This window comes from Myotis davidii, unplaced genomic scaffold (genome assembly GCF_000327345.1).
Source record: "Myotis davidii unplaced genomic scaffold, ASM32734v1 scaffold217, whole genome shotgun sequence".
NCBI lineage: Eukaryota > Metazoa > Chordata > Mammalia > Chiroptera > Vespertilionidae > Myotis > Myotis davidii.
In genome coordinates, this window is record NW_006290034.1 from 4,919,946 (window position 1) to 4,944,895 (window position 24,950).

The 24,950-nt window shown below is 47.4% G+C and overlaps 2 protein-coding genes and 1 long non-coding RNA gene across 5 annotated transcripts in view; 2 read left to right on the forward strand and 1 right to left on the reverse strand.

Moving 5' to 3' along the window:
• The window catches only part of KIAA1324 (KIAA1324 ortholog), a 59,378-nt gene extending 53,062 nt beyond the window's left edge, over positions 1-6,316 (forward strand). The window contains exons 17-24 of one of the 3 annotated variants that reach the window (XM_015563406.1): positions 1,024-1,204; positions 1,489-1,585; positions 2,081-2,182; positions 3,491-3,617; positions 3,695-3,873; positions 4,380-4,545; positions 4,783-4,838; positions 5,599-6,316. In XM_015563406.1, coding sequence (XP_015418892.1) covers positions 1,024-1,204; positions 1,489-1,585; positions 2,081-2,182; positions 3,491-3,617; positions 3,695-3,873; positions 4,380-4,545; positions 4,783-4,838; positions 5,599-5,698 — 1,008 coding nt within the window. In that variant the 3' untranslated portion in view covers positions 5,699-6,316. The remainder of the gene's footprint in view (positions 1-1,023; positions 1,205-1,488; positions 1,586-2,080; positions 2,183-3,490; positions 3,618-3,694; positions 3,874-4,379; positions 4,546-4,782; positions 4,839-5,598) is intronic. The other 2 variants (XM_015563407.1, XM_006762966.2) reach the window with 2 other exon arrangements.
• LOC107182958 overlaps positions 1-13,760 on the reverse strand; it is a 14,950-nt gene extending 1,190 nt beyond the window's left edge. The window contains exons 1-3 of the long non-coding RNA XR_001513718.1: positions 13,676-13,760; positions 8,656-8,817; positions 1,063-1,243 (exon numbers count right to left, since the gene is read on the reverse strand). This is a non-coding gene — a long non-coding RNA (uncharacterized LOC107182958). The remainder of the gene's footprint in view (positions 1-1,062; positions 1,244-8,655; positions 8,818-13,675) is intronic.
• A 2,095-nt stretch (positions 13,761-15,855) lies between these two features.
• SARS (seryl-tRNA synthetase) overlaps positions 15,856-24,950 on the forward strand; it is a 16,649-nt gene continuing 7,554 nt past the window's right edge. The window contains 4 exon segments of the mRNA XM_006779407.2: positions 15,856-15,991; positions 19,470-19,540; positions 23,819-23,899; positions 24,837-24,950. The exon segment at positions 24,837-24,950 is cut by the window's right edge and continues 51 nt beyond it. Coding sequence (XP_006779470.1) covers positions 15,856-15,991; positions 19,470-19,540; positions 23,819-23,899; positions 24,837-24,950 — 402 coding nt within the window.

Sequence of the window (24,950 nt, forward strand, 5' to 3'; positions counted from 1 at the left end):
CACATCCCCAGTAGGAGATGTGCAGGAGGCAGCTGATCGATGTTCCTCTCTCATCGATGTTTCTAACTCTCTATCTCTCTCCCTTCCTCTCTGTAAAAAATCAATAAAATATATTTTTTTAAAAAATTTAAAGAAAAAAACCTTCATGGGGTCAGTTACATCTTTCAGTATCTGTCTAGAAATGGACTATGATAAGGAAGGCCCTTAATTGATAGATTAGATCTCCCAATCAGTTGCCACCATTACAACCGTGCTCATATAGGCTCCCCACATGACTCCAACGAAACAAAAAGACTGGGATCCCCTGGGCCAGAGTTCCAGAAACTAGGACACGTAGGCCTTATTTTTAGCTTTTTTTTTTAAGCTCCTTATAATTAGATCTGGGATGAATCATTCCACTGCAACATACCATTAGAAGACTAAAAATTTTAGACATGAAAAAAAATGTCCCCATTCCGTTTGAAAGCTCTGTGACCATTCTCTCCTTCCTATTTCTTCCTCCCCACACCCTCCTGCCCAGGGTAAGAAAATGGCTGTGTGCACTGAGAATGTCACTTGTGAGCCAAACCGGCTAGGGCTCTCTTAATGATTTTTTAAAAAACGGACTAGGTTCCACTTGGTCCTAAGATGGCCTATCTCAAGGCAGGGAAGGGGTTAGGGATGGGGTCTGTTTTAACCCCTGGGAGCTGCTGTGTGGGAAGTGCTTCAGAGACCAGCGTGGTGGGATCACTGCAGCAAGGGAGACACAGAGAAGGAATGTGACCCAGGCCAGATGTTCAAAAACCTTCATGGGGCCGAAACCGGTTTGGCTCAGTGGATTGAGGAAACTAGGACACGTAGGCCTTATTTTTAGCTTTTTTTTTTAAGCTCCTTATAATTAGATCTGGGATGAATCATTCCACTGCAACATACCATTAGAAGACTAAAAATTTTAGACATGAAAAAAAATGTCCCCATTCCGTTTGAAAGCTCTGTGACCATTCTCTCCTTCCTATTTCTTCCTCCCCACACCCTCCTGCCCAGGGTAAGAAAATGGCTGTGTGCACTGAGAATGTCACTGACCTCCGGATTCCTGAGGGGGAGTCAGGTTCCTCCAAATCCATCACAGCCTACGTCTGCCAGGCGCTCATCATTCCTCCAGAGGTGACAGGATACAAGGCAGGAGTGTCCTCGCAGCCTGTCAGCCTCGCTGATCGGCTTGTGGGTGAGTAGCCCAGTTGCTGCAGCCTGTGTGAGTGTGTGCCTGTAAGAGAGAGTGAGGCTCCCAGGCTCCGAGGTAAGGGCTCCCAAGGAGGGGCCCAACCTCCGACCTGTTTTCTATTCATCCTGGGGTGCCAAGTGCCCCGGGGGCTTCTGACAAACCTGCAGTTCACCCTTTCAGGAGCCACTAGGGGATGTGATGAGATGAAGGAAGACTGGACGTTGATGGGTATTGAAATAATTGAAGTGGCTGCCAGTGAGAACTAATCAGGAGCTCTGATTTGGCAGGGGTGACAACATATATGACTGTGGATGGAATCACCTCTCCGGCTGAACTTTTCCACCCAGAATCCTTGGGAATACCGGACGTGATCTTCTTTTATAGGTGACGATGGGAGGCCAGACTAATGAAAGTGAAACTTAGGGCTCCTCCACACTTTCTGTTGCATGCCCCACCCCTTCTAGCCATTTAATACTTATCGAGCCAGACCATGCCCAAGGTCTAACAGGTCTGCCTAGCAATGATAGCTAAAGGCTGGGAGTCCCCTGATCCCAGCTTCTTGGGTATTCCTGGGCAGGTCTGTCTTAGAGACAAGGAGTAACATTGGATGGTCTGTAGACTTCTCTTCTCACCTAAGGACACTCAGTGCTATGCACACACTGACCTTCCCTAGGCCAGAGCATTTTCCCCGGACCACATCTTCCTGATCCCTACTTGCTCCAAGTAAACCAAGGGCTGTGCGCTCCCTGTGTGCCAGGCCACAGCCCAAGTCCTGACTTCCCCAGCCAGGGACCTGCTCCATGGTGACTTCACTTAGTGGCTCTCCAGTGGCACAAATGAGTGACTCATTTCCCCCATGGGGGCTGGCTTTCACTGCAGGTCCAATGAGGTGACTCAGTCCTGCAGTTCTGGGAGGGCCACCACCATCCGAGTCAGATGCAGTCCACTGAAGCCTGCCCCCGGAAGTCTGTCCCTGCCCAGGTAAACGGGTAACAAAGTCGCCCTTCCTTGGACTTGTTCCATCCCAAGAGGCAGAGATTACCCAAAAAGAGCAAACAAGAAAACAGTCTGAGAGTCATTATTGGGCTCTTGAGGACATGGTTGTGCTCCAAACCCTCCATCTTCAGATGTTGAGAAAGGAGCAGAGGGAAGAGTCAAAGCTGCCTTCACATTCCCAGACGGTTATGGGAGCAGTTGCATAGCAAAGTGGCAAAGTGCTGGGGCCGAGAGCAGATGTGACTCATCTCCTCTGCTCACAAGCTCTGTTGTCGTGGATACATTTCTCTTCTTCTATAGGCTCCTTCTCCCTTATTTATAACATGGGGATAATAAGAGGTTCCCTCAGGGGGTCCTTGTGAGAATGAAATAAGACATTGAGACTGGAGGACTTCTCAGGGTGCCTGGCGTGTACTTGCTATAATTAGGATTAATAAGGGTTTAGGGCAGCGGTTCTCAACCTGTGGGTCGCGACCCCTTTGGCGGTGGAACGACCCTTACACAGGGGTCGCCTAAGACCATCCTGCATATCAGATATTTACATTACGATTCGTAACAGTAGCAACATTACAGTTATGAAGTAGCAACAAAAATAATTTTATGATTGGGGGTCACCACAATATGAGGAACTGTATTTAAAGGGCCAGAAGGTTGAGAACCACTGGTTTAGGGAATCCCAGAAATCCCTCCATAACTAAAAGATCCAATTCTGAGTTTAAGAGCTGAGTGCAGTACATCGAGAATTCCCAAACTAATTTGATTACAGCATCCCTCATCTCTGCGCCCCCCCTTCTTTTTCAAGTCACACCAACTAACATCTCAAGGAGAACTAGTGCCTTGAGGGAGACTGTTTGGGAAACGATGCTCCTAAACAACTGACCAGGGAGATGGGGAACAAGACAGGATATTTAACTCAACCATGTAAGATCCCTGTTCTTGTTGTCAACATCACAGGAAAGGAACTAAATATCCATGACCTAAAGTCCATCCTTGACCCCCACCGCCAGGAAGTTGCCTCAAAGTGGCTTTTGCAAAATGTCATATGTCCACGGGGAGAACAGGAGCCTCTGAGGGGTTGGTTGGGCAGCATGCTAGAGCTCAGACAGTGTACACCGGCTCTCATCTGATGTAAGGGAAATTAGAGAGCAAAACCTGAGGTAAGGCCTAGGAAGGATCCTGGTGAGGCTTACAGGTTGGTAAGATGGACCAGGCGAGCTCTGCGATGATAGGACTCCAAACAGATTTTCTCCACTGATCCAGCGAGTGAGCTCAAGTCTCCTCTTTGCTTTCTAGCACGTGCTCTGATGGGACCTGTGATGGCTGTACCTTCCACTTCCTGTGGGAGAGCGCAGCCGCTTGTCCGCTCTGCTCGGCCGATGACTACCACGCTATCATCAGCAGCTGCGTGGCTGGGATCCAGGTAGGTTTCTCTGCTTGGAGACTTCCCAGGAGAGAAGGGAAGGTAATATCTGAGTTGCCTGTTTTTCTCCCCAACAGAAGACTACCTATGTGTGGCGAGAACCAAAGCTATGCGTGGGCGGCGACTCTCTGCCTGAGCAGAGAATCACCATCTGCAAAACTATCGATTTCTGGCTGAAAGTGGGCATCTCCGCAGGCACCTGCACTGCCATCCTGCTCACCGTCTTGACCTGCTACTTTTGGAAAAAGAATCAAAAGTACATGATGATGGGTATTGGAGTGTGGGGATGGACAGGGTTGGGAGGAGATCATCTCAGAGAGTAAATTCATGGAGACTTTTTCTGGAGTCAGCCACAGACCCCATGACCCTGGCCAGAGACTTGCTGAGCCACTTATCCCGGGTATGCCTTGGTTGTCCTGACTCCTGAAGAGGGATGGTACCACATGGCAGTCTATAAATAGCTGTTAGAGTCTCCAAAGCAAAGCAAAGAGCATCCTTAATTTGTTGTTAATAATAAAAGTGACTTTACAATTCCAATATTTCTATTAAGCTTTTAGATCCAAGAAAACAGCCAATCTTAAGGAAAAAAGGTCGCTGACCTGGGAGCCAAGATTGCTTAGCCATATGCCCAGCCTAACACCGCTTTCTAGGCTTGAGTTTCCTTACCCACGGAATGGGAAGATCTGTTCAGAGCCCATCTTCTCTCCTGTTTCTGTTTATTCCTCATTTTGGTGTCTTGTCTTTCCCCTTCCCGTCTCACAGACTAGAGTACAAGTACTCCAAGCTGGTGATGAATGCTTCCCTCAAGGACTACGACCTGCCAGCAGCCGACAGCTGCGCCATCATGGAAGGCGAGGACGTGGAGGATGACCTCCTCTATACCAGCAAGAAGACCCTCTTTGGGAAGATCAGATCATTTACCTCCAAGGTAGGGAGCCTGGCCAGTGCCCTGAGGTCAGCCTGGAGGGCTGGAGAAGACACCAGTCCAAGGGTGCCGAATGGCCCCACGTTGTTCTGGGACCACTGCTTTGCTCCCCACCTGCCACACTCTTCTGTCCCCCGACCCTGAAAATCCTGGATTCTGCCTTCTGTATTTTCATACCAATACTCTTTTCCCTGGGGCCCAAGGCTGCTCTTGACCAGGCACCTTCTCTCCCAACTCCAGTTGATGAACTGTTTGGGCCTTTCAACTTCCAGGAGGAGTAGTGAACCATCCATGGTGTAAGAATCATTTCCCCCCTTTCTTTTCTTTTGGAAGGAGGGGAAGAGGTGATCTCTAGATCAACTTCTGCTAGAAGTCAGGCTCTCCTTTGGCCAGTGGTGGGTGCTGTTCCCCAGATGTTGGGCCCTGGCCCCCTGGGGGCTGAGTCATAGCTAAATTTAAGCTGCTCAGCACTGAGCAATTCTGACCTGGGAGCGTTGGTTTTGCGTGGGTGGGTGAGCGAGTTTGAAGCTCATTTAATACAAGTCAGACAGCACTGTCACTGGGCGTGAGGCCAGCAGTGAGCATCCAAGCAACTCCTCCAGGGCCACAGCCCTCTGCAGCCCCACTCGGCCAGTACCCACACCTCACTGGTGCCCTGAACCAACTCATCCAAGCAGGTGTGGGCAGGGAGGGTGGTAAGACAGTAGGAGAGGACAGGAGGGATGGGTGTTTAGACATCCGAATCTCATATCCTTTGTGCTGACCTACCAGGATGGCTCCTTGGCCTTCTTAGGCCTTGATTTTTTAATTTATTTTTTATTGGTGGGAGAACAATTTACCCTGGGATGCTTGAGTCTTTCTGGAACTTCCACAAAGATGCAAAGCAGAGGGTTTGAAAGATTTTTCTTATTCTCTGGCTAACTGAAGGGAGCAAGAATAGTGGGTAGCTTATGTCTCTGTTTCCACAAAGCCACTGAAAGCAGGAATTCCATAAGGGTTCCTTCTGTCACCTATTTTCCATTTCTCTCCTTTTCCCCCCAACTTGCCCCTGTGCAGCAGCCAGCTCCTGTCACCATCTCTCTTTCAGAGGACTCCTGATGGGTTTGACTCGGTGCCACTGAAGACATCCTCAGGAGGCCCAGACATGGACCTGTGAGAGGCACTGCCCCGACTCTCCTGCCTCCTCACCTTGGCACACCACCTTTCGAGCCTGTGGCAATTTGGTGCCAGCTTCCCGCAACACCCGCTGCTGGAAATCTCTTCATTGTGGCCTTATCAGAAGTTTGAACTTTAGATCTTTTGTGTGTTTTTTATAGAGTATCCAAACTCTCCTTTATGCTTGCCTCAAACCTGCCAAATACACCCAACTTTGTATATTACTCCCTTGCTTGCATCTTGTTTCCCAAAATGGTCCAGCCCTCAGAGCCATAGCTTCACCTGCTCATAACTCTTACAGCCCTAGAATGAAAAGAGTTCCCTGTCCTTAAGTATAGAACCTATTCCTCTGTCCTCTCATTGAAGGGCGGAAGCAGCTGGGAGTTTCCCTGATCATGTGCCCTCGCTCTTGATCTCTTCAGGAGAGAGGTTGGGTGAGAGGTTATTGGTGTCCTTGGTGCACCATCTTCATGGTGGCCTGGATTCATCTCCTCTGGGTAAATAGCTCACACTGAGGGTAATGGATAGGCTGAGGGCTGGGAGAGTAAGGCCTGGGTAAGAAGGTTTGATAAGCACAAAGAGAGGCAATGAGGAAGGTTTGGTTTTGTTCTTTTTTTTTTTAATATATTTTATTGATTTTTTACAGAGAGGAAGAGAGAGGGATAGAGAGTTAGAAACATCGATGAGAGAGGAACATCGATCAGCTGCTTCTTGCACACCCCCCACCAGGGATGTGCCCGCAACCAAGGAATCGACCCTGGGACCTTTCAGTCCACAGGCCAACACTCTATCCACTGAGCCAAACCGGTTAGGGCTGGTTTTGTTCTTTAAACTAGGCACTTCCTTCTCTTTTCGTAAGTAAGAGAGAAATATTCTCACTGGAGCCAAAGGAAACAGTTCACTGAGAAAATGCCCAAGGCCCTGGTGGATCTACTCCCCCCGCTTTTTTTTTTTTAATCTCTCACTATCTATGACACTAAAGAAAACCAGGTAACCCCCAAACCCCGATGTCCTACTTCTTTTTACCTGCAGAAATGACAAACCCTGTCAGTGAGGACAACTCCCCATCCCTGAGTGCCCCATTCCTCGAGGCCTGGGCCATCTCATGCTACAGGGGTATCATATTTTGAAAGAACATAAGGAGACCATGGTTTTAACAGGGCTATACTGGGGGATCCAGCCCACAATAGGATGGACCTGAAGTGGTGACACTGGCTTCTAAGTGTAATTCTTCTACTCGGCCAGAGTAAGTAACTTCTAGGCTGGCCAGAAAAGGAACTGACTCACAGGCCCCAAACTCAGCAGCAGAACCAAATCAGTGTCTAAGGAGGAAAAACAAAGGGAAGTGAACTAGGAGTTCACCCAACTGGGACACTTCACACTTTCAAGCCCCTGTCCTGCCTTTTTCCTGTTCTCATCTTCTTTGTGTGCCAACCCACTAAAAAGACTCCTGGCCCCGATTCCTGGCAGCATCCCTTCTGAAAGGTGAGTAAAGCGAGTGTCCTCGGTGGCCCTTTTCTCCACCCTGACACCACCTTTAATGGATGAACTTTAACTAGGATGGTAAACCCAGAGCAAGGACTTAAGTTTCCTTTTCCTTTCTACCACTGACAATTCTCCCTCCATCACTGTCAGGCTAGAATGACCATCCCTTGGTCTAGGGCCCAGATGCCCATGGCCTGTGCCTGTCTCCCTTCTTGAGTGGTCATTGGTGACCAGATGGTAGGAACAGGATGCAGGTGGCACTTCTAAGGGGTTTGTTTGCCACAAAATGGTTTGCTGGTCTTCATTAGCCATTGCTGTCCCAGAAATAGTCTTATAAAAGGGTCCCTGAGGACTGGAGCCCTGTGTGACTCTGGCAAACAACAGCATCGCTGAAGGGAGGCAGCCCCTTTGACTCAACACACCTAGAAGCTTTTCTTCAGGTATCCAAATTCTCCCCCTCTTGTGGGAGTCAGGCTCGCAGACTGCGGCCTGGTTGGAATTTCTCCAAAAGGATGCAGCCAGCCAGCTTCTGAGCTCCAGCCCCAGGTTTTCTGCAGCCTCAGCAACATCCTGGACATCTGCTTGCCCACTGAATAACATGCTTTTGTGACAGAGGCCACAGGATATGCTTAGAAGATTCTAGAAGCTGTAGGACAAAGTACATAACCCATTGACTTCTTTATTCTGACATCTTGAAACTGAGTGTCCCCAGGGCAACCTCAAATCCTACTGATGTAGTCATAGTACTTTAAGGATCTCCTTTACACCATCCCTCAGGTACTGACTCCTGTGGGTCTCCCCTGTGTCCTGCCAGGAACGCCTGAGTTATGCTACGGGGTCTACCTGTAGCTCCCCTGGCAACTTAGACACATGGTAGATACTTTTTAATAGCTCTTTGGAGCTGTAATTCAAATATCACACAATTCTCTCAATTAAAATGCACAATTCAATGGACGTTAGTGTACTCACAGAATTGTGTGTGCATCACCACAATCAACTTTAGAATAGACACATGTTAGACGGTATATGGGAAAAGCCTTATGCCTTTAAGCTAAGGCTATAGTGGTTTGTATAAGCTATTGGGGGAGGGAGTGTGGGCTCAGCAATAAAATATTTAAATCCTATTTGGTAACCTAAAGTCCTAGAACACACAAGTAACTCTCATCACATAGATGTGACCTGTATTTGGTTGGGAATACAAATGAAGATTGTGGCATAGTCAAAGACCAGGGGATTTCTTATGCCAACAAAACCTTTATTTATTTATTTTTTGTCTGACTCTACATTAAAGATATGACTGACTATATTTATACAACAGAAACTTTGTAACGAGTTTTTCAGCTTTGTGAAACCAAATGTTTTTGCGTTATCAAGACTGGATGGGTTTCCTTTTTTACTCTGTATTCCAAGAGTTTGTAGTTTATTAGGGGATGGATATTGCATGTCACATTTTTGTGTGAAATAAAAACATACCTTTCAAGTTGTTTTTCTTGAACATGGGCTGGATGGCTTGACCGTGAGTGGGAACTGGTAAATGTCCTTGAATCTTAAACTGCAGAAGAGAAGGGTTCTGGATCCTTCAGAGAAAAGAGCATCCTCTGAAGCAACACGCCCTGGGCTAGCAGCCGCTTACACCTGTTGAGGAGTCAGCCATCAACCAAAGCCTCAGTTTCCACCATATAAATGCATTTAATGATGCCTCACCTCCCAAGGCTGAGTAAAGTCCAAACGAGAGGTCACATCAAACACGTAGCCTGTCAATTCCCTTCCCTTCCAGCTGAGCTTTCTCTCGGGTGGCACTGAGGCCGGCCATGTAACCAAGTGTCTACAAATCCAAGTTCAATGAGCTTGTTGGGGCCTGAGGTGGATTATTATGGACTAGATAAAATCCTAGAGGGAGTCAGGAACCATTTCCCAGGAGAGCTGGGTTTTCCTGCGTCTGTTTCTCCTGCATTCTAGTTGGGGGCACTTAATCTCCTCAAAGGACTTCTTCAGCTGGTTGGTTATGAGCCACATCTGTTTTGGCTGAGTGGTACCTGCTCTGTCCTGGTGGGTTAAAGACTTTAAATATAGCCCCTGCTTCTAGGGTAAAGTTGTAAGCCAGGGTGATATTTACCTTCCTCTTTAAAAGGAAAGTAGAAAAGGCATCTGTGCGTCAAGCCTGAACTAAGTGCCCACCTAGTTCTCAGAACAGCCCTTAACGGCGGGTACTCTTCCCACTCTAACAGATGAACTGCACCTCCAATGGAGTTAGGCATCCAAGGTCCCCAGCAGCCTAGGCTACACTAACCACACGGAGCTTTAGACTGTCCCTCATCATAAGCTGTTTCACACCTCCCTGCCTGGCGTATGTCTTTGCTCCTCCCCTTCCTTTTCACCTGGTAGACCTCACCCCGTCCTCAAAGTCACCCCACTGTGAAACCTTTTCTGGCTCACCCACTGGGGATACAATAGGGAAGAAACAATTATATGGGCAAAGTGCAGTTAATTTTTATTAATTCAACCATATACTGTGCAGTGTCCCAATGCATCAAACAAGAAGCAGACATGACCCAACTTGAAACTGTGCGTGTGTGTATGTGTGTGTGTGTGTGTGTGGCGGGGAGATGTGTGAATGATTTTAAGGACTTCCCAATCAGACAAAAGAAGTGAAACACATTGTCAGATGACCAGGCAAGAAGATACTGATGACTTGGTCTAAAACTTAAAGACATTTAATTGACTGAAAACCACAGAGCAACAATGGCTATTGCAGCGATATAGAAATTGATGGCAGCCTTGGCTGGATTGCAGCATCATCCTTATATGCCAAAGTTACGGGTTCAATCCCCAATGAGTGCATAAATAAATGGAACAATAAATCAATGTCTCTCTCCCTTTCTTTCAAATTAATAAATTTTTAAAAATGATGGAGGGTTGCATATACAAAACTTTATGTATAACTGAAGAGCTATTCAAGGAGAGTCTGGAATATAATTTCATTTTATCGCTAAAGGTAACAATCCCACATAAAGTGCAATTTTCTGAACAATACCACGTGGTAGGTAGGATAATCGACAGCTCATTCCAATTCTAACAGAGGAAGAGGTGGGATCAAAGTCGCCAAGGTCCTGGCAGCTTTCCCTGAACAGTGCTATTTTTACATGGTTCCTCCTTGGCTATCCAAGGACAGCAACATCGCCCTCTTTTGTTGATGTGACTCTGAGAGAAGGGAGTGGGCACCGAGAACTGGAGATTAGGTTGTCCGTTTTGCCTAAAACAATGGGATAAATGTCACTGTACTGTAAGAACCTAGAAGGGAGCCAAAATCAATCATGGGGTGAAGAGAGTATCAGAGAAGACTTCCTGGAGGAAGAGAATAGCCAGTTTGAAGGAAAAGGAGAGAGAAACAGAGTTCCAGGCAGAAGGAGCTTGTATGGAAGCTCAGAGGCAAGGACGGGGAGCCACCAGTAGCTTGGGGCGGGGGGGGATTCCAAGAGATAGGGAACATGTTAGGGGGCAGGTCATGAAGGGCTTTGCAAGCCATGTTTGAACATCCTCCTGAGAGTAACAGGTAGTCACTGAAGGCTTCTAGCAGGGGAGTGCGAGGTTAGGGCTTGCTTGTCAAATACTGAGAAATCCTATTTCAAATAAAAAATAAAATAAAAAAGAGGAACAAAAAGAGCAAAAAGTGTGTTAAAGTGAGGCCAGAGAGAGCCCTTCCACATTAGCCAGTCTGAAGGGGAAGTTGGGGGGTGGGGGGGGCGCGACATTGAGGATGGCATCTATGGCTGGGCTCCCCACCCTTTTACTTGCTCTCTCCCTGCAGGTACTCATTCCCCCTGGGCTGCCCACTGTTAGGTTTGATCAAATAATTGAATCCATACCCCTCCCCTGGGAACTGACCTTTAGTCCACTTCACAGCGGACATCCCCTTCGGACATTCCCTTCCGCTTAGACCACATTCCACTTGCTGAGACCATTATCTCTCCCCTCTGGACTTTCCCAGAATCCGGAGCCGCCCAGAGAATTCCCCGCCCAGAAAAAGTCCCCCTAGCGTCCTTTAAAACCTCTGACTCCCCATCCCTGGGTGCTGGTGCCAATTTGGGGCTCAGCCTATCTGGTTTTCCAGATCACCTAATAAATTCATAATTCTTTACCCCTTTCGGCCTCGTGCATTCTTCCCTCGGTGACCCTAACACCCACTAGTTGCCCAGCGCTTCCAAAGCAGTCGCTCACCTAGAATTGTGTTCCCCAAACCTGCAACAAGCTTCTACCCTCAGCCCACTCCCTGCAAGTCTCTCACCCAAAGGGAATGTAATAAGCATCTTCCAGATGTCAGATTCTCTGCTACGTCCTGTGGAGATATACAAATATCCAATGGTATCTGCCTTATATATTAAAAAAAAAAAGCCAAATTTTTCTTAAAAAGTTCCTCAAGACCCTGTTTTCTGCTAAAGGATGTTAACAAAAGTATAAGCCCAAAATGAGACTCGCAGGCATTTACCAGTGCTCAGGTTTTAGCTCTATTACTTAGCTTCCGTGGGCCTGTTTCCTCATAAAAAAGGGGCTGATCTAGCTGCGGACATCCCCTTCGGACATTCCCTTCCGCTTAGACCACATTCCACTTGCTGAGACCATTATCTCTCCCCTCTGGACTTTCCCAGAATCCGGAGCCGCCCAGAGAATTCCCCGCCCAGAAAAAGTCCCCCTAGCGTCCTTTAAAACCTCTGACTCCCCATCCCTGGGTGCTGGTGCCAATTTGTGACTCAGCCTGTCTGGTATCCATATGACCTAATCCACTTATCAGCCCGTACCACTTCGGCCTCCTGCGTTCTTCCTTCGGCGACTCTGACATATTCACATTCTCCAGGCCCGGGACGTAAGTGTTTAGGTATCTTAATGCCTCTAAATTCTGTTCCCATTTTCTCTTCTGGATATTATCTTCGGATTCCCTCCTTCCACAAGACAAGACAATATCAGAATTGGCTGTTTATTCTCTGCATCTGTGCACTAAAGGCCGAATCAAAGGCACCTGTGCTTTGAAAAGTAGTGATTTAAACCCCCTCAAAAAAAAGCCAAATTTTTCTTAAAAAGCTCCTCAAGACCCTGTTTTCTGCTAAAGAATGTTAACAAAAGCTTAAGCCCAAAATGAGACTTGCAGGCATTTACCAGCGCTCAGGCTTTAGCTCCATTACTTAGCTTCCGTGGGCCTGTTTCCTCATAAAAAAGGGGCTGATCTAGCTGTTTCCCAGCTGGGGATCCTTGAACCCCTAAATCCTCAGATACAGCACCCAAGGGCTCTTCTCAGTAAGAGAGGCTAACAGAAACCACACATGCAAAGGTGGTATGGCTTCACACCATCTCTCCATGACTAAAGTATCGTGTGTGTGTGTGTGTGTGTGTGTGTGTGTGTTTATCCTTGTATATGTCCAGGTTTACATACATTACCTCACTGAAGTGGAAAGAGAAATCCGCTTCTGGCAGTAACACTGGTTATTTCCTGATAGCCAGAAATTCTAGTTGGCAGCCATATATGTTTTAATAAGAAGGGGAAATGAATTATTGCCGCGCGCTTCTGGCAGTAACACTGGTTATATCCTGATAGCCAGAAATTCTAGTTGGCAGCCAGATATGTTTTAATAAGAAGGGGAAATGAATTATTGTTTTCTAAATCCTGTTTGTTAGACAGAGGTATTTCAAAACATGAGGAACAAGGTGATGAAAAGATTAGGAATAGGTTAGCAGATAGGTAAGATTTCCCTCCAGCTCTAAAAATCCTGGGATTCTAACTTGATAAATGAAGTATGCCATTATATTCATTTTTGTATTTATCAGGTAACATGAGCATTTTAAAGGAAGATGTTTGTAATCTAATGATAAGACTAACAGTGAGGCTAGCTGGTGTGCCTCAGTGGTTGAGCACTGACCTATGAACCAAAAGGTCACCGGCTGGATATCTGGTTGTGGGCTTGATCCCAGTAGGGGGCATGCAGGAGGCTGCCAATTCATGTTTCTTTCATCATCCATGAATGAGTGGTGATTTTTGGTATTGAGTTGGGAATATGTTGGTAGCAGTGGCAACAGTAGATGCTACTTGCAGGGCTATGAAAATTCATGGAACATTTGAAAACTGACAAGTCATTCAGGAAAGCTGTAGCAGAGAATTTTCGTAGAGCGGAGTGACAAGGGATGAGTCTGAGAAACAAGCGGGAGCAAGATCACAAAAGGTCTGGAGTATAGTGCGAAATGGTCTTTTACGTCAGATGAGGCTAAGAGAAGACTGATAGATCCTCCCTTCCCGCAACTGGTGGGCAGAGTATGATGTAACCTGCAGCCCGGAAATACCTGAGTGACTAACCATGGACCTTATATGGACTATACATTGAACCACCAATCAACACTTGCCAAATACCCTAAGCCCTTGTTCCTCTGTGGACCATACATTAAGCCACCAATCAGCGCGCACCAAGTACACTAAGCCCCCATTCCTTCCCTCAAATGGAGTGCCCACCTCTGCACGGCTTGCTGTTCTCCCTTGCGAGACTGCCCGGCAGGTGTTTTTCCCCTAAGAAAGCCAGTAACCTGGTTTTCGGCTCCCGACTGGCCTCTCAAAGGTACACTAAGCCCCCATTCCTTCCCTCAAACGGAGTGCCCACCTCTGCACGGCTTGCTGTTCTCCCTTGCGAGACTGCCCGCCAGGTCTTTTTCCCCTAAGAAAGCCTGTAATCCTGGTTTTCGGCTCCCGACTGGCCTCTCAAAGACTAATGGTGAAAATTCCTAAGGAAATTTGGAGAAGCCTGACATTAGAGTCATCCTTTCAATTATATGAATGTCCTCCTTAAGCATTGGCACAGGGGCCCTCCTCCCCTGGGCCTGGGCCCCAGTGCAGCCTCGGGGTGGGGGGGTACACGCAGCATTGCTAGGAAACTTGGCAAACAATACACTTTGGCAGCACCTGGCCTTCGCTGATGCAGCAGGGCCACTCTTCTTAGCAAACTCCGCCCTCAGCTCAGAGAACTCCAAGCTCGGAGGACAGTCTTCTTATGTGCTTTCTTCAGAGACTGCAGCTCCCTACGCTCCCTTTCCACTGGTTTTAAACCTAACATCCTAGGCAAACTGACCCGAGGGGGGCCAACCCAGAAATCCCCTCCCCACCCTCCGCCTCCCTCGGGACCTCTAGTGTCCGCTCCCCCACTGCCAAGAGCCCCGCCCTCCATCCCAGGGTTAGCGGGGCAAGGCCCTGGGGAGCACGTTGGGGAGCAAGGACAGCGGTGGGGCAGCCTCATCGCAGCCCTGCAGGTGGGTAAGACCAAGGTCTCCGACCAGCTAGTTTTGGGGTGGGGGGGGTAGGGGGGGGTCTCAAGTCCCTGTAAGGTGGGAGGATGGGGGAAACAGAGCCCTGCTCCCAAATCCCCCATCTCTCTCCTTACCAGGGAGATTCTTTGATAACTTCGGCTCCACCCGCAACCAGAACTTTACGGTCAAGGCCCGAATGTTACAAAAGGAAGTATGAGGGAACCTTTGCTCACGTTCTCAAAGACCCTCAGGCATGAGCTCAGCACCTGCACCGCCTTCCCTGGTACCCGTGTCCCGCTGGGAACCGTCTCTCCGTGACTCTCTGCAAAGATGCCCAATGCACTTCCCTGACCCTGCGACCTTTTTTTTCCTGTTTTTGTTGTGAGTGTGTGTGTGTGTGTGTGTTCCTTCTTCTTTTACACGTGTTTTCTTTTTTCCGACCCGATGCTCTTAAGGTACCACCTTTCCCACCCCCCCACCTCCCGTTCTTGTTGTGTGTGTGTGTGTGTGTGTGTGTGTTCCTTCTTTTACACCTGTTTTCTTTTTTCCGACCCGATGCTCTTAAGGGCTGGTAAAGGGACAATCTGGTTTACCCAGTAATTAGATTAAGAAATGCACCCCAGCCCTGGCCGGTGGGGCGCCCTGGGTAGAGTGTCGGCTCTCGCACCAAAGGGTCTCCGGTTGGACTCCCCATCGAGGGCACGAACCTGGGGTGCAGGTTCCCAGCCCCAGTGTGTGCGCGCAGGAGGCAACCAGTCAACGTGTCTCTCTCTCTCTCTCATATCAATGTTTCTCTACCCCCCCCGCTCCCTTCCACTCTCTCTAAAAATCAGTAAAACAGGACATCCTTGGGTGAGGATTAACACAATTAATTAAAGGAGAGAAAGAAGTGTATCCTAGTTCCAAGGGCTCTAAGGCGGGAGAGCAGGAATCTTGGGCTGAGGAACCCAGGGACTAAAAACTGGAGAAGAGAGCAGAGGAAGGCGAGAGGGTCCGGTGAGGACCGCAGCCTGGGGGCCGGAAACCGGCCTCCATTGGAGGCGCCCGCTTCCAAGCTCTCCCGCCGGCAGGCGCCTGTCCAGCCTGAGGTAGGCCCTTCACACGAGGAGGAAACTGAGGCACTCACCTTCCCGGGGCAGGGAGAGCCCCTACAGACAGGGGAAGAGCTGGGGAGAAAGCACTAGAGGGGGACCGAGCCGGAGAAGCCCACGCCCATGCGTCTCCTCCGCGGCCCGCCTTCCTCCCCGAGGCCCCGCCCCACACACAGCCGCTTCCGGCGTCCGGGGGCGGGGAGGCGGGGGGAACGCCCGCGCGCAGGCGCAGTGCATCGGTCACTGGTTGACTCCCTGGCTGCGAGCTTCATTTCTCCTCATTGTTGACCGGGGAGAAGGAAAGATGGTGTTGGATCTGGACTTGTTTCGGACGGATAAAGGAGGAGACCCGGACCGCATCCGAGAGACGCAAAAGAACCGCTTCAAGGACCCGGGACTCGTGGATCGGCTGGTGAAGGCGGACGGCGAGTGGCGAAAATGTGAGTACCGGACGTCCCCCATCTAAGCCCAACTTCAGCTCTCGGATCTCGTTCCCGCTCCTGGAGCCGCAGCTCCCGCCCCTCGGGAGATCCCCCTCCCAGGATGCGGTGGCTCCGAGGCGTTCCTTATCCCCCAAAACGCTTGGGTAGCCCGGACCGCGTCCCACTTTTCCGTCAGCCGGTTGGTGCGTGCCCCTACTCCCGGGCGTGCTCGGTGCGGATCGGTGGTCTGGGAAGGAGCATGGCGCATGCGCATCAAGAGCTGTCAAGGCTTCCCCCTGCACGGGTCGCCCCGAGAAAACCAGGGCGGGAGGTTTCCCCTTTCCCAGCACTTATCTTTGGTCACCTCCCGGCCTTTCTCTCTTGGTCCGCAAGGCCAGCGTGATCTCCTAGTTGGATAGGATGAAAGGCTCCAGCCCGAGTCACATCTGCAGCGTGATAGCTTCGCTCCACCCACATTGGAAGCATTCGGGGTCTTTAGAGCCCGCTTCTGCCTAAAAAGCAGTGATCCCGGAGCTGTGGGGAGAGCCGTCCCCCTGGTTTCTGATCATACCTTTAAAAATGGCGAAAAGTCTGTTCCGCGGTAGGTCAGGCATGGGGAGAGGGGCTGCGGCGAGGCAAGACAACGCGTGTAATTATTGAGGCGGTGTCGTTGTGATTTGTGGAAGTTTTCCGGGAAAGATATTGGTAGAGTTTGGCCAAAACCTGGAACCGAAAATAAAATCATAGAATCCTTTGCCTGGGTTAACTGGAGTAGTCCCCGATTGGCCGGATGCTGTCAAGCACATGTGATTTTTGTCTGATGCAATAAGTCTGCAACCAGCTGAGAGCCAAGTTTATGACAGCACACTGCAAAGGCAGTCTCTGTCCAAGAGTGCGGTGGCTTTCTAGTAGGAACACTGGTTTTCCTGAGTTCATAAGGGTATTGGGTACCAAGAGAGCATTTGTTTAACTCGGGTTGCCTGTTAATTCCATGTCTCAGTCACTCTAATGTGGTAGTTTTTGACTGTGAGAGCCTACCACCTGAATCTGAATTGTAATGGAATTAAATTAATTGGAAGGAAAAAACTTGACTGAACACTGTTTTACTGAATCAGAAGTATCGGATTTTTGTTATCCGGTTACCCATTGTTCCGCAGTAAATGCCTTTGAGTATGTGAGCTCTTCTCTTGTGGATAACTTACACATCTACAGGGAGTTTTATCCCTTTTGTAATGAATGGATATATGGTGATGGTGAGAGGGGTGAGTTCTTTAGGGACAGGGCTGTGGTGTATGCATCTGTATGTCCCAATACCTACGGTATACTAGTACATATGCATACAGGTTATATATGTACACATGTATACATAGATGCCCAGTACTTAGCACTGCACCTGCTCCTTGGTAAGGTCTTGACAGAGGTTTCGCTTGTTTGTTTTTAAAATATTTTTATTGATTTCAGAGAGGGAGAGAGAGATAGAAGCATCAATGATGAGAGCGAATCACTGATCGGCTGCCTCTTGTACACTCCCCCCCTCGGGATCGAGCCTGCAACCCGCGTATATGCCCTTGACCGGAATCGAACCTGGGACCCTTCAGTCCGCAGGCTGATGGCTCTGGTCTATCCACTGAGCCAAACCGACTAGGGCGACAAAGGTTTTTTAAATTCATGAATATCTTCTGTGTTCAGGGCCTTTGCCCTTCTGTATGAAAAGCAGTTTATTTCGTTTATTTTCCACACATCTGTGCTTTGATTCTTTTCTACTTAGCACCCCTTTCCAGCGTTCTCTTTGCAGCCAGAGGGAGTTCATGAGTTTTTCCCAAGTTGTTGGCCGCCCGAGTCGGACATTGACAGATCTTGCATCAAAGTTCTTTTATATCCAAACCTCAGATCAGAAGTTGGGGCTCTCCTGTCATTGGCTGCAACAAGGACTTGTAACCCTGAGCCACACTAAGAACTCATCGTGTTCCCTGGCTGAGGACACAGCGAGCCTCAGAAGGGCCTCCATGACAGCGGTACCTATTTGTCTGCCTGTACACCTCCAAGGTGCCACGGGGGCTCTCAAAGGAACTGGGTAAAACGTGGAGCCCTAGCACCACAGATTTTACCACGGCTCTCACAGCTCCAAGGATTCAAACCATGATTTCTTTTTTTCAATTCAGAGTAATAGGCTGAGGACACATTTGGGCATATGATAAGCATTTCTATGGGCAACTTCTGAAGCCACTGCATTTCCACCTATCTTGCAATCTGCTAACCACCAGAATTTTATCCTCCCCCCAGAAGTGCTATTCCGAATGAGATTTCTCTTTACTATAAATTGAAGTTGTTATTTCCTCTTAACCTTTACTGCAGACTCCTTCAGCCAGGCCTTTGTCATTGGAAAACTCTACTTTCAGTTTCACCCCCGTCTCACCCAGTCCTGGCCCCACCCAAGGACACGTGAAATGAAAATCTAGTCATTTTTGCTTCCAGGCTTGAGTCTTGCAGTGACTTACATCCCTGAAATCTGTCTGATAGAAAAACAACGTGAGCCACAGGTATAATTATGGCTCTTCTTGTAGCCACTTAAAAAAATGTAATGGAAAACAGATGAAATTAATTTTAGGAATATATTTTATTTAACCCATGATCCAAAATTTACATTATTAACACACTGGGGATTGAGCCTGCAACCAGGGAGTGTGCCCTGACCGGGAATCAAACCATTATCTCCTAGTTCATAGGTCGACGCACAACCACTGAGCCACGCGGGCTGGGCTAAAGTTCAGTTTAAGTGTAAAGTTTGGCAAACCCTTCAACAGCAGCTATGTCTAGATGCTATTGCATTTCTAGTCGTCATTTTACCTGTTAAAACTTGATTTTTACCACATTGCTCCAAAAGCTTAGAAGCAAAAGTCGGGCTAATGAACCACAATACCAGTATGTTAATTTGGGCCAGGATACCTAAGTAGGCTGACTAGTACCCTGCTTTCCCCAAAAGAAATCAAGATGTAAAAAGTAAAATTAATCTGAAGGCTGCAGGATGAGCATGACGTCAAAGCAAAGGGAATAACATTAACCATTTCTAGCATAGAGATGTAGCAACCAAGTTCACGATAATAAAAATCTGACTGCCCTCTTTCTAGATTCCCCTGCACACTACATAGTTTCTTAAATGAACTTGAAGGGAATAGAGCAGTTTATAGTCACTCGATTAATTCCTGATTCCTCAGATGTATTACTCTACAACAGTGTCACCCAGGTTCTGATACATTTTCATTTCGGCCTCAGAGTGGCCTTTTCCTTGTCACCGAATGCTGGGGAACCCTATTATGCCAACTAAATTTGGGGCTCTAAAGCTACAAGGTTTCACAGCTTCTTGAGGCAGAGACTGTAGCTCTGCCTGCTCTCTGGCCTTGGGCTGAGATCTGTCGTAAGGAGCCATGATTAGGGGAGGGAGGAATCTTATTTATCTGCATGTCTTTGGAATATTCTTGGGTTCTTTATTCTTCAGGCAGATTTCAGACCGACAACTTGAACAAGCTGAAGAACCTATGCAGCAAGACAATTGGAGAGAAAATGAAGGTAAGAGAACTAACAGCCATGAGAGCTTTAGCCGAGGTATTGAATCTTATTCTCAGTTAATAATTTCTAGTTTAGTGTCTGAGTCCATGGGATACCGAATTTCTTGCCCATATGGGGGAATTATTTTATTTAAAAATATGCTTTTAGTGACTTTAGAAAAAAGGGAGGGAGAGGGAGAGAGAGAGAAACATCAATAAGGGAGAAACATCCATCGGCTGCCTCCTGCATGCCCCCTACTGGGCTATCGAGCCCAAAACCTGGGCACGTGCCCTAACTAAGAATCAAACCACCGACCTTTTGTTTCACAGGATGCCCAACCAACAGCCACACCAGCCAGGGCTGGGGGGAATCTTTCTATGCTTGAAGAATGTTAAGTTCTGTCCTTTCTTTGATATTCAAAATAGTACGTGTTTTAAAGAAAGGAAGGAAGGCCCTAGCCAGTTTGGCTCAGTGGATAGAGTGTCGCCTGCGGACTGAAGGGTCCCAGGTTCGATTCTGGCCAAGGGCACCTGCCTAGGTTATGGGCTCAATCCCAGTGGGGGCATACAGGAGGCAGCCGATCGGTGATCCTCCCTCATCATTGATGTTTCTGTCTCTTCCTTTCTCTCTGAAATCAATAAAGAAATATATATTTTAAAAGAAAGAAAGGAAGGCAGCTAGGGAAGTAAGGGGGTGAGTCCATCTTCTATACTCAGATATGTCTTAGTCTGTTTGGCTGCCATAATCTGGGTGGCTATGAACAGCAGAGTTTATTTCTCACAGTCTGGAGGCTGGGAAGTCCGTGATCAAGGCCCAGGTAGATTTAGTCTCTGGTGAGGGCCCACTCCACTTCCTGGCTCATAGGCAGTCTCCTTGCTGTGTCCTCACATGGCGGAAGGAGCCAGGGAGCTCGTGGGGTCTCTGATGAGATTGCCCTGGTCACCTAATCACCTCTGAAAGACACCACCTCCAAATCCCATCACATTGTGGGGTAGGTTTCAACATAGGAATCTGTTGACTCTCAACCTTCAGTCTATAGCGAGGCCAGAGTCCTGCCACACTAGTCATCTGTTGTTTATGCTGTTCTTATAATAAGAGCATAGATCCCACCGGTAATCTTTTCCAGTTATTTCTTGAGTTCAGCCTCCAGTGCCAGGAAGACTTCCCTACGGCAGAGTTCAGGTTCTTTGTCCAGTGCAGCCGAGCTCTTTTCTGGAAAGAGTATGGATAGGGTCTCCACGTCCTGCACTGTTCGTTGGCCACGTGACTTGAGGCAAGTTAACTTCTCAGCCTCAGTTTTCCTCATCTGAAATGACAATATGAACATTCACCTCTAGAACAGAATTATGAAAACGAAATTTGTTAAATGTAGAGAACCTGGCATAATACCAAGAACATGTAGTTATTATCGATTACGAGTAACAATGGGTGGCCTTCATCCAAAAAATCCTTCCATGCTTGAAGAATGTTCGGTTTCGGTTCTGCCCTTCCTTTGGTATTCAAAACAGTACATGTTTTTAATCTTTTTTAAAAAATATCCCCTTAATCACTTTTTAAAAAACATATGAAATGCACCCTATAGCCTAATTTTTAAGCTATAAACCTCTAAATTAAACCAAAAGATTAAAAATTAGGAACCTGACCCAGTAAAGAACATAATAAAAAGATTTCGCTAGCCCTAACCAGTTTGGCTCAGTGGATAGAGCGTCGGCCTGGGGACTGAAAGGTCCCAGGTTCGATTCCGGTCAAGGTCATGTATGTTTGTTGCGGGCACATCGCCAGTGGAGGCTGTGCAGGAGGCAGCTGATCGATGTTTCTCTCTCATTGATGTTTCTGACTCTATCTCTCTCCCTTCCTCTCTGTAAAAAATCAATAAAATATATTTAAAAAAAAAAAGATTTCGCTAGCCTGGCCGGCGTGGCTCAGTGGTTGAGCATCGACCTGTGAGCCGGGAGGTCACGGTTCTATTCCTAGTCAGGGCACATTCCCAGTTTGCAGGCTCGATCCCCCAATAGGGGGCAGCCAATTGATGATTCTCTCTCATCATTGAAGTTTCTATCTCTCCCTCTCTCCTCTCTGAAATTTAAAAAAGAAGAAGATAGGACTAAGTTTTTTCATTTATAATAACACTAGAGGCCCGATGCATGAAATTCGTGCAAGAATAGGCCTTTCTTCCTCCGGCTGCCGGCACCAGCTTTCCTCCAGCACCCGGGACCCAGGCTTCCCTCACAGCCCCGGCTTCAGCCTAAAGGTTGTCCTGAAGGACATCTGGTCTAATTAGCATATTATGCTTTTGTTATTATAGATTCTTGGATCCCTTTATGCTAACCCTGTAAGGAGTATTCTCCTTTGCTATCCATGGGAATGGTGCTAGCTTTCACTTGTATAGCACTTGAAAGTATTACAAACCTTTTTTGTATATATCACATTTTGCTTTTGATCTTTGTTCTAAACCTCAGTGTGGGTGGTACAATTATCAGCTTTATCTAAAGGGCAAGGGAAAGATAAAATAAAGAAAGGGCAAGGAAATAACCTGAGGAAATTAAGGAGCTTTCCTAAATCAACGCTAGCTGCAGAGTCAGAACTTGAACTCAGAACTTTCCGACAGGAGGGATTGGCAGATAGCGAGGGAGCCTCAGCTCCGTTGGGAAATATTGTGTTTTGGGCCACCTTTTTTCTGCCTCAGTAGTCTATGCTTGTTCTTGTCAAGACTCTGATATGTTCAGACTCTCCCAACTTTTCGAGATGATTTTGCTTGGATCACGGAAGGATGTGAGTTGGGTTATGGTTGGAATCCTGACTTCTCGCTTTGGTGGGTGGAAATGTACAATGAGTCTAAAGGATTTCTATGCTTTTGTCCTTAGAAGATGTTATCCTTTCTCATGATTCAGTTTTGCACAGTGGATATGAGGTTGTATAAATATAATTGCCTATTGTATATGTAGAATTTTTAAGACCTTTAGGACATTGAGTATGCTTTCTACACATTTTATTTATACTTGCAAAACAGACCCTAAATCTCACCTTGGAGTTTTTTTGTCGTTGTTGTTAATCCTCATCCGAGGATATTTTTCCATTGATCTTTTAGAGAGAATGGAAGAGAGGGAAAGACAGAGAGAAACATCGATGTGAGAAAGACACATCAATTGGTTGCCTCCTGCACGCGCCCCAACTGTGCCCCAACCATGGCCCAGGCTGGGGAGGAGCCTGCAATCAAGGTACGTGCCCTTGACTAGAATCAAACCTGAGACCCTTTGTTCCTCAGGCCAACACTGTATCCACTGAGCCAAACCGGCTAGGGCTCATCTTGTTTTTATACAAGTTTTGCTGAGGTTCTATAGGTCTTGTTATAATGGCCTTTGATAATTTAATTTATTAATTAAAATTATCTTCCCCCTGGCTGTGGACAAGGATTAGAAATGATTTGGCAGAATATTATAAAGAAGGGTGAGGCAAGAAGTTAGAGGGGGGGAAAAACGAGTGCTGGGTACATCCCTGCTATTTGCCAGCTTGCACTGACTGCTCTAAACTTAGGTCCAGATTTTGTGACTTTTCCCTCAAAAAGTTTTCCTTGCCTCTCTAACATCCCATCATCCCATCCATTCTTCAGTGTAGTCGAGCTCTACCTAGCCTCAGCACTGGGACTGTTCTTAGCAGGTAGACAGGGATTCATAGCTTCACACCCAGACCTCTGCCCAGCACTACTGAGCACCCAGCACATGAGCATTCTCACCCGTTCTCTCTTTTTATACAAATATATATATATATTAAATTGATTTCAGAGAGAGGAAGGGAGAGGGAGAGAGAAATAGAAACATCAATGATGAGAGAATCATCCATCGGCCTCCTGCACGCCCCACACTGGGGATCCAGCCTGAAATCCAGGCATGTGCCCTGACCGGGAATCGAACCGTGACCTCCTGGTTCACAGGCTGATGCTCAATCACTGAGCCACACCACTGTGCTCACCCAGTCTTGGTGCCCACACTCTTGTACATCCAGGGCAGACCTTCTTCTCATGTTCCCCATGATGTCAGCCCTCTGACCCTGATGGGCTCTGACCCTGATGGGTTAATCAGTCTGTCCAGGATCAAAAAGCTAAAAAGCGGCAGAACAGAGACTTGAAACTTTTAACTTCTCACTTCCAATTCGCTAATCTTTCTTACTTCCAATTTGCTTAGACAGCTGTGTAGGAAGTTCTGTGATTCGTTTATGTGATGTTACTTTGATGTGCACTTAGGATGTCAGAACTTTTTTATTTAATAGTGTTGTTCGTTTGTTTGTTTGTTGTTCCTGCAGAAAAAAGAGCCAGTGGGAAATGATGAGTCCATTCCGGAGAACTTGTTAAATCTCGATGACCTCACTTCAGACACTTTAGCTGTAAGTTATTGTCCTTTTCTAGGTTGGGGTTTCTCTTCTTTTATCGTAACTTTCTTCCTAGACAAGTAAATGCTAAAACTCTGCTGCATACGGCATTGTCCTTGAATTTTTGCAGCTGGGATGGGTCCCTGTTCCTCTTGTTATATACTTTGTACTTTGTTTATGGGACAGCAAAGCGCGAGACAGCTGGAGTCGAAGGGTCAAGGGAGGAAGAAGAGAAAAAAGGAACTATGGTTAGCTTATAGTGTTCTATTTTCCCAGAGTCAGGTCATTTTTAAATTTATTGTAATTCAGTAAACAGTCACTCTATAAAGAGCCTGGTGCAGTAATTTTCAAGTTTTTAGTCACTAAACCCTTTCTGAAAACCCATAACACAAAAGCATAGCAAGAGCATCAACACAACAAAGCGGTGCTAAATAAATAAATACATTTTTAGAAAGCTGTTGCTGTGCTTGAAGAGCGAGGTTGGGGGCGCTCTTCCTGTCCAGCCCTACCTGCTCAGGGCTCCCACCAAGAAACCAGTACAGTTTGAAATTTCTGCAAGAGGGATACAAAGTTAGCTTAAGACAAAGTCTCTTGCTCCTGAGAAATGTGTCATCTTCCTGGAGAACAGTGAAGTGCCGTGCGTAATAGAACGCTGAATCGGTTGAATCAGGAAGAAAGAGGCCCGAAGAGAGCTACATGTTAAAATTCCTGAGAGATGTAGGCACCAGAAGAGTGGCCAGAATTGAGCCGTCTCTGCCTCAGGCACCCCAAAAGGAAATGCCAGTGGGTTTGTCAGGGCAAGGTCGTGTTGAAAGCCTTCATTGTCACTTTTTAAAAGGCTATCACAAGGATTGTCCTCAGAGCACAGCGGGGTTAGGGCGACAGACTCGCATTCCTCCTCTGTCCCTGATGCGCTGTGGCCTGGGTGCGGGCCTGGCTTGTTCGTCCACAGAACCTGAAAGTGTCACAGATCAAAAAACTCCGACTCCTCATCGACGAAGCCATCCTGAAGTGTGACGCCCAGCGGATAAAGCTGCAGGAATAGCGGTTTGAGAACCTCCGCGAG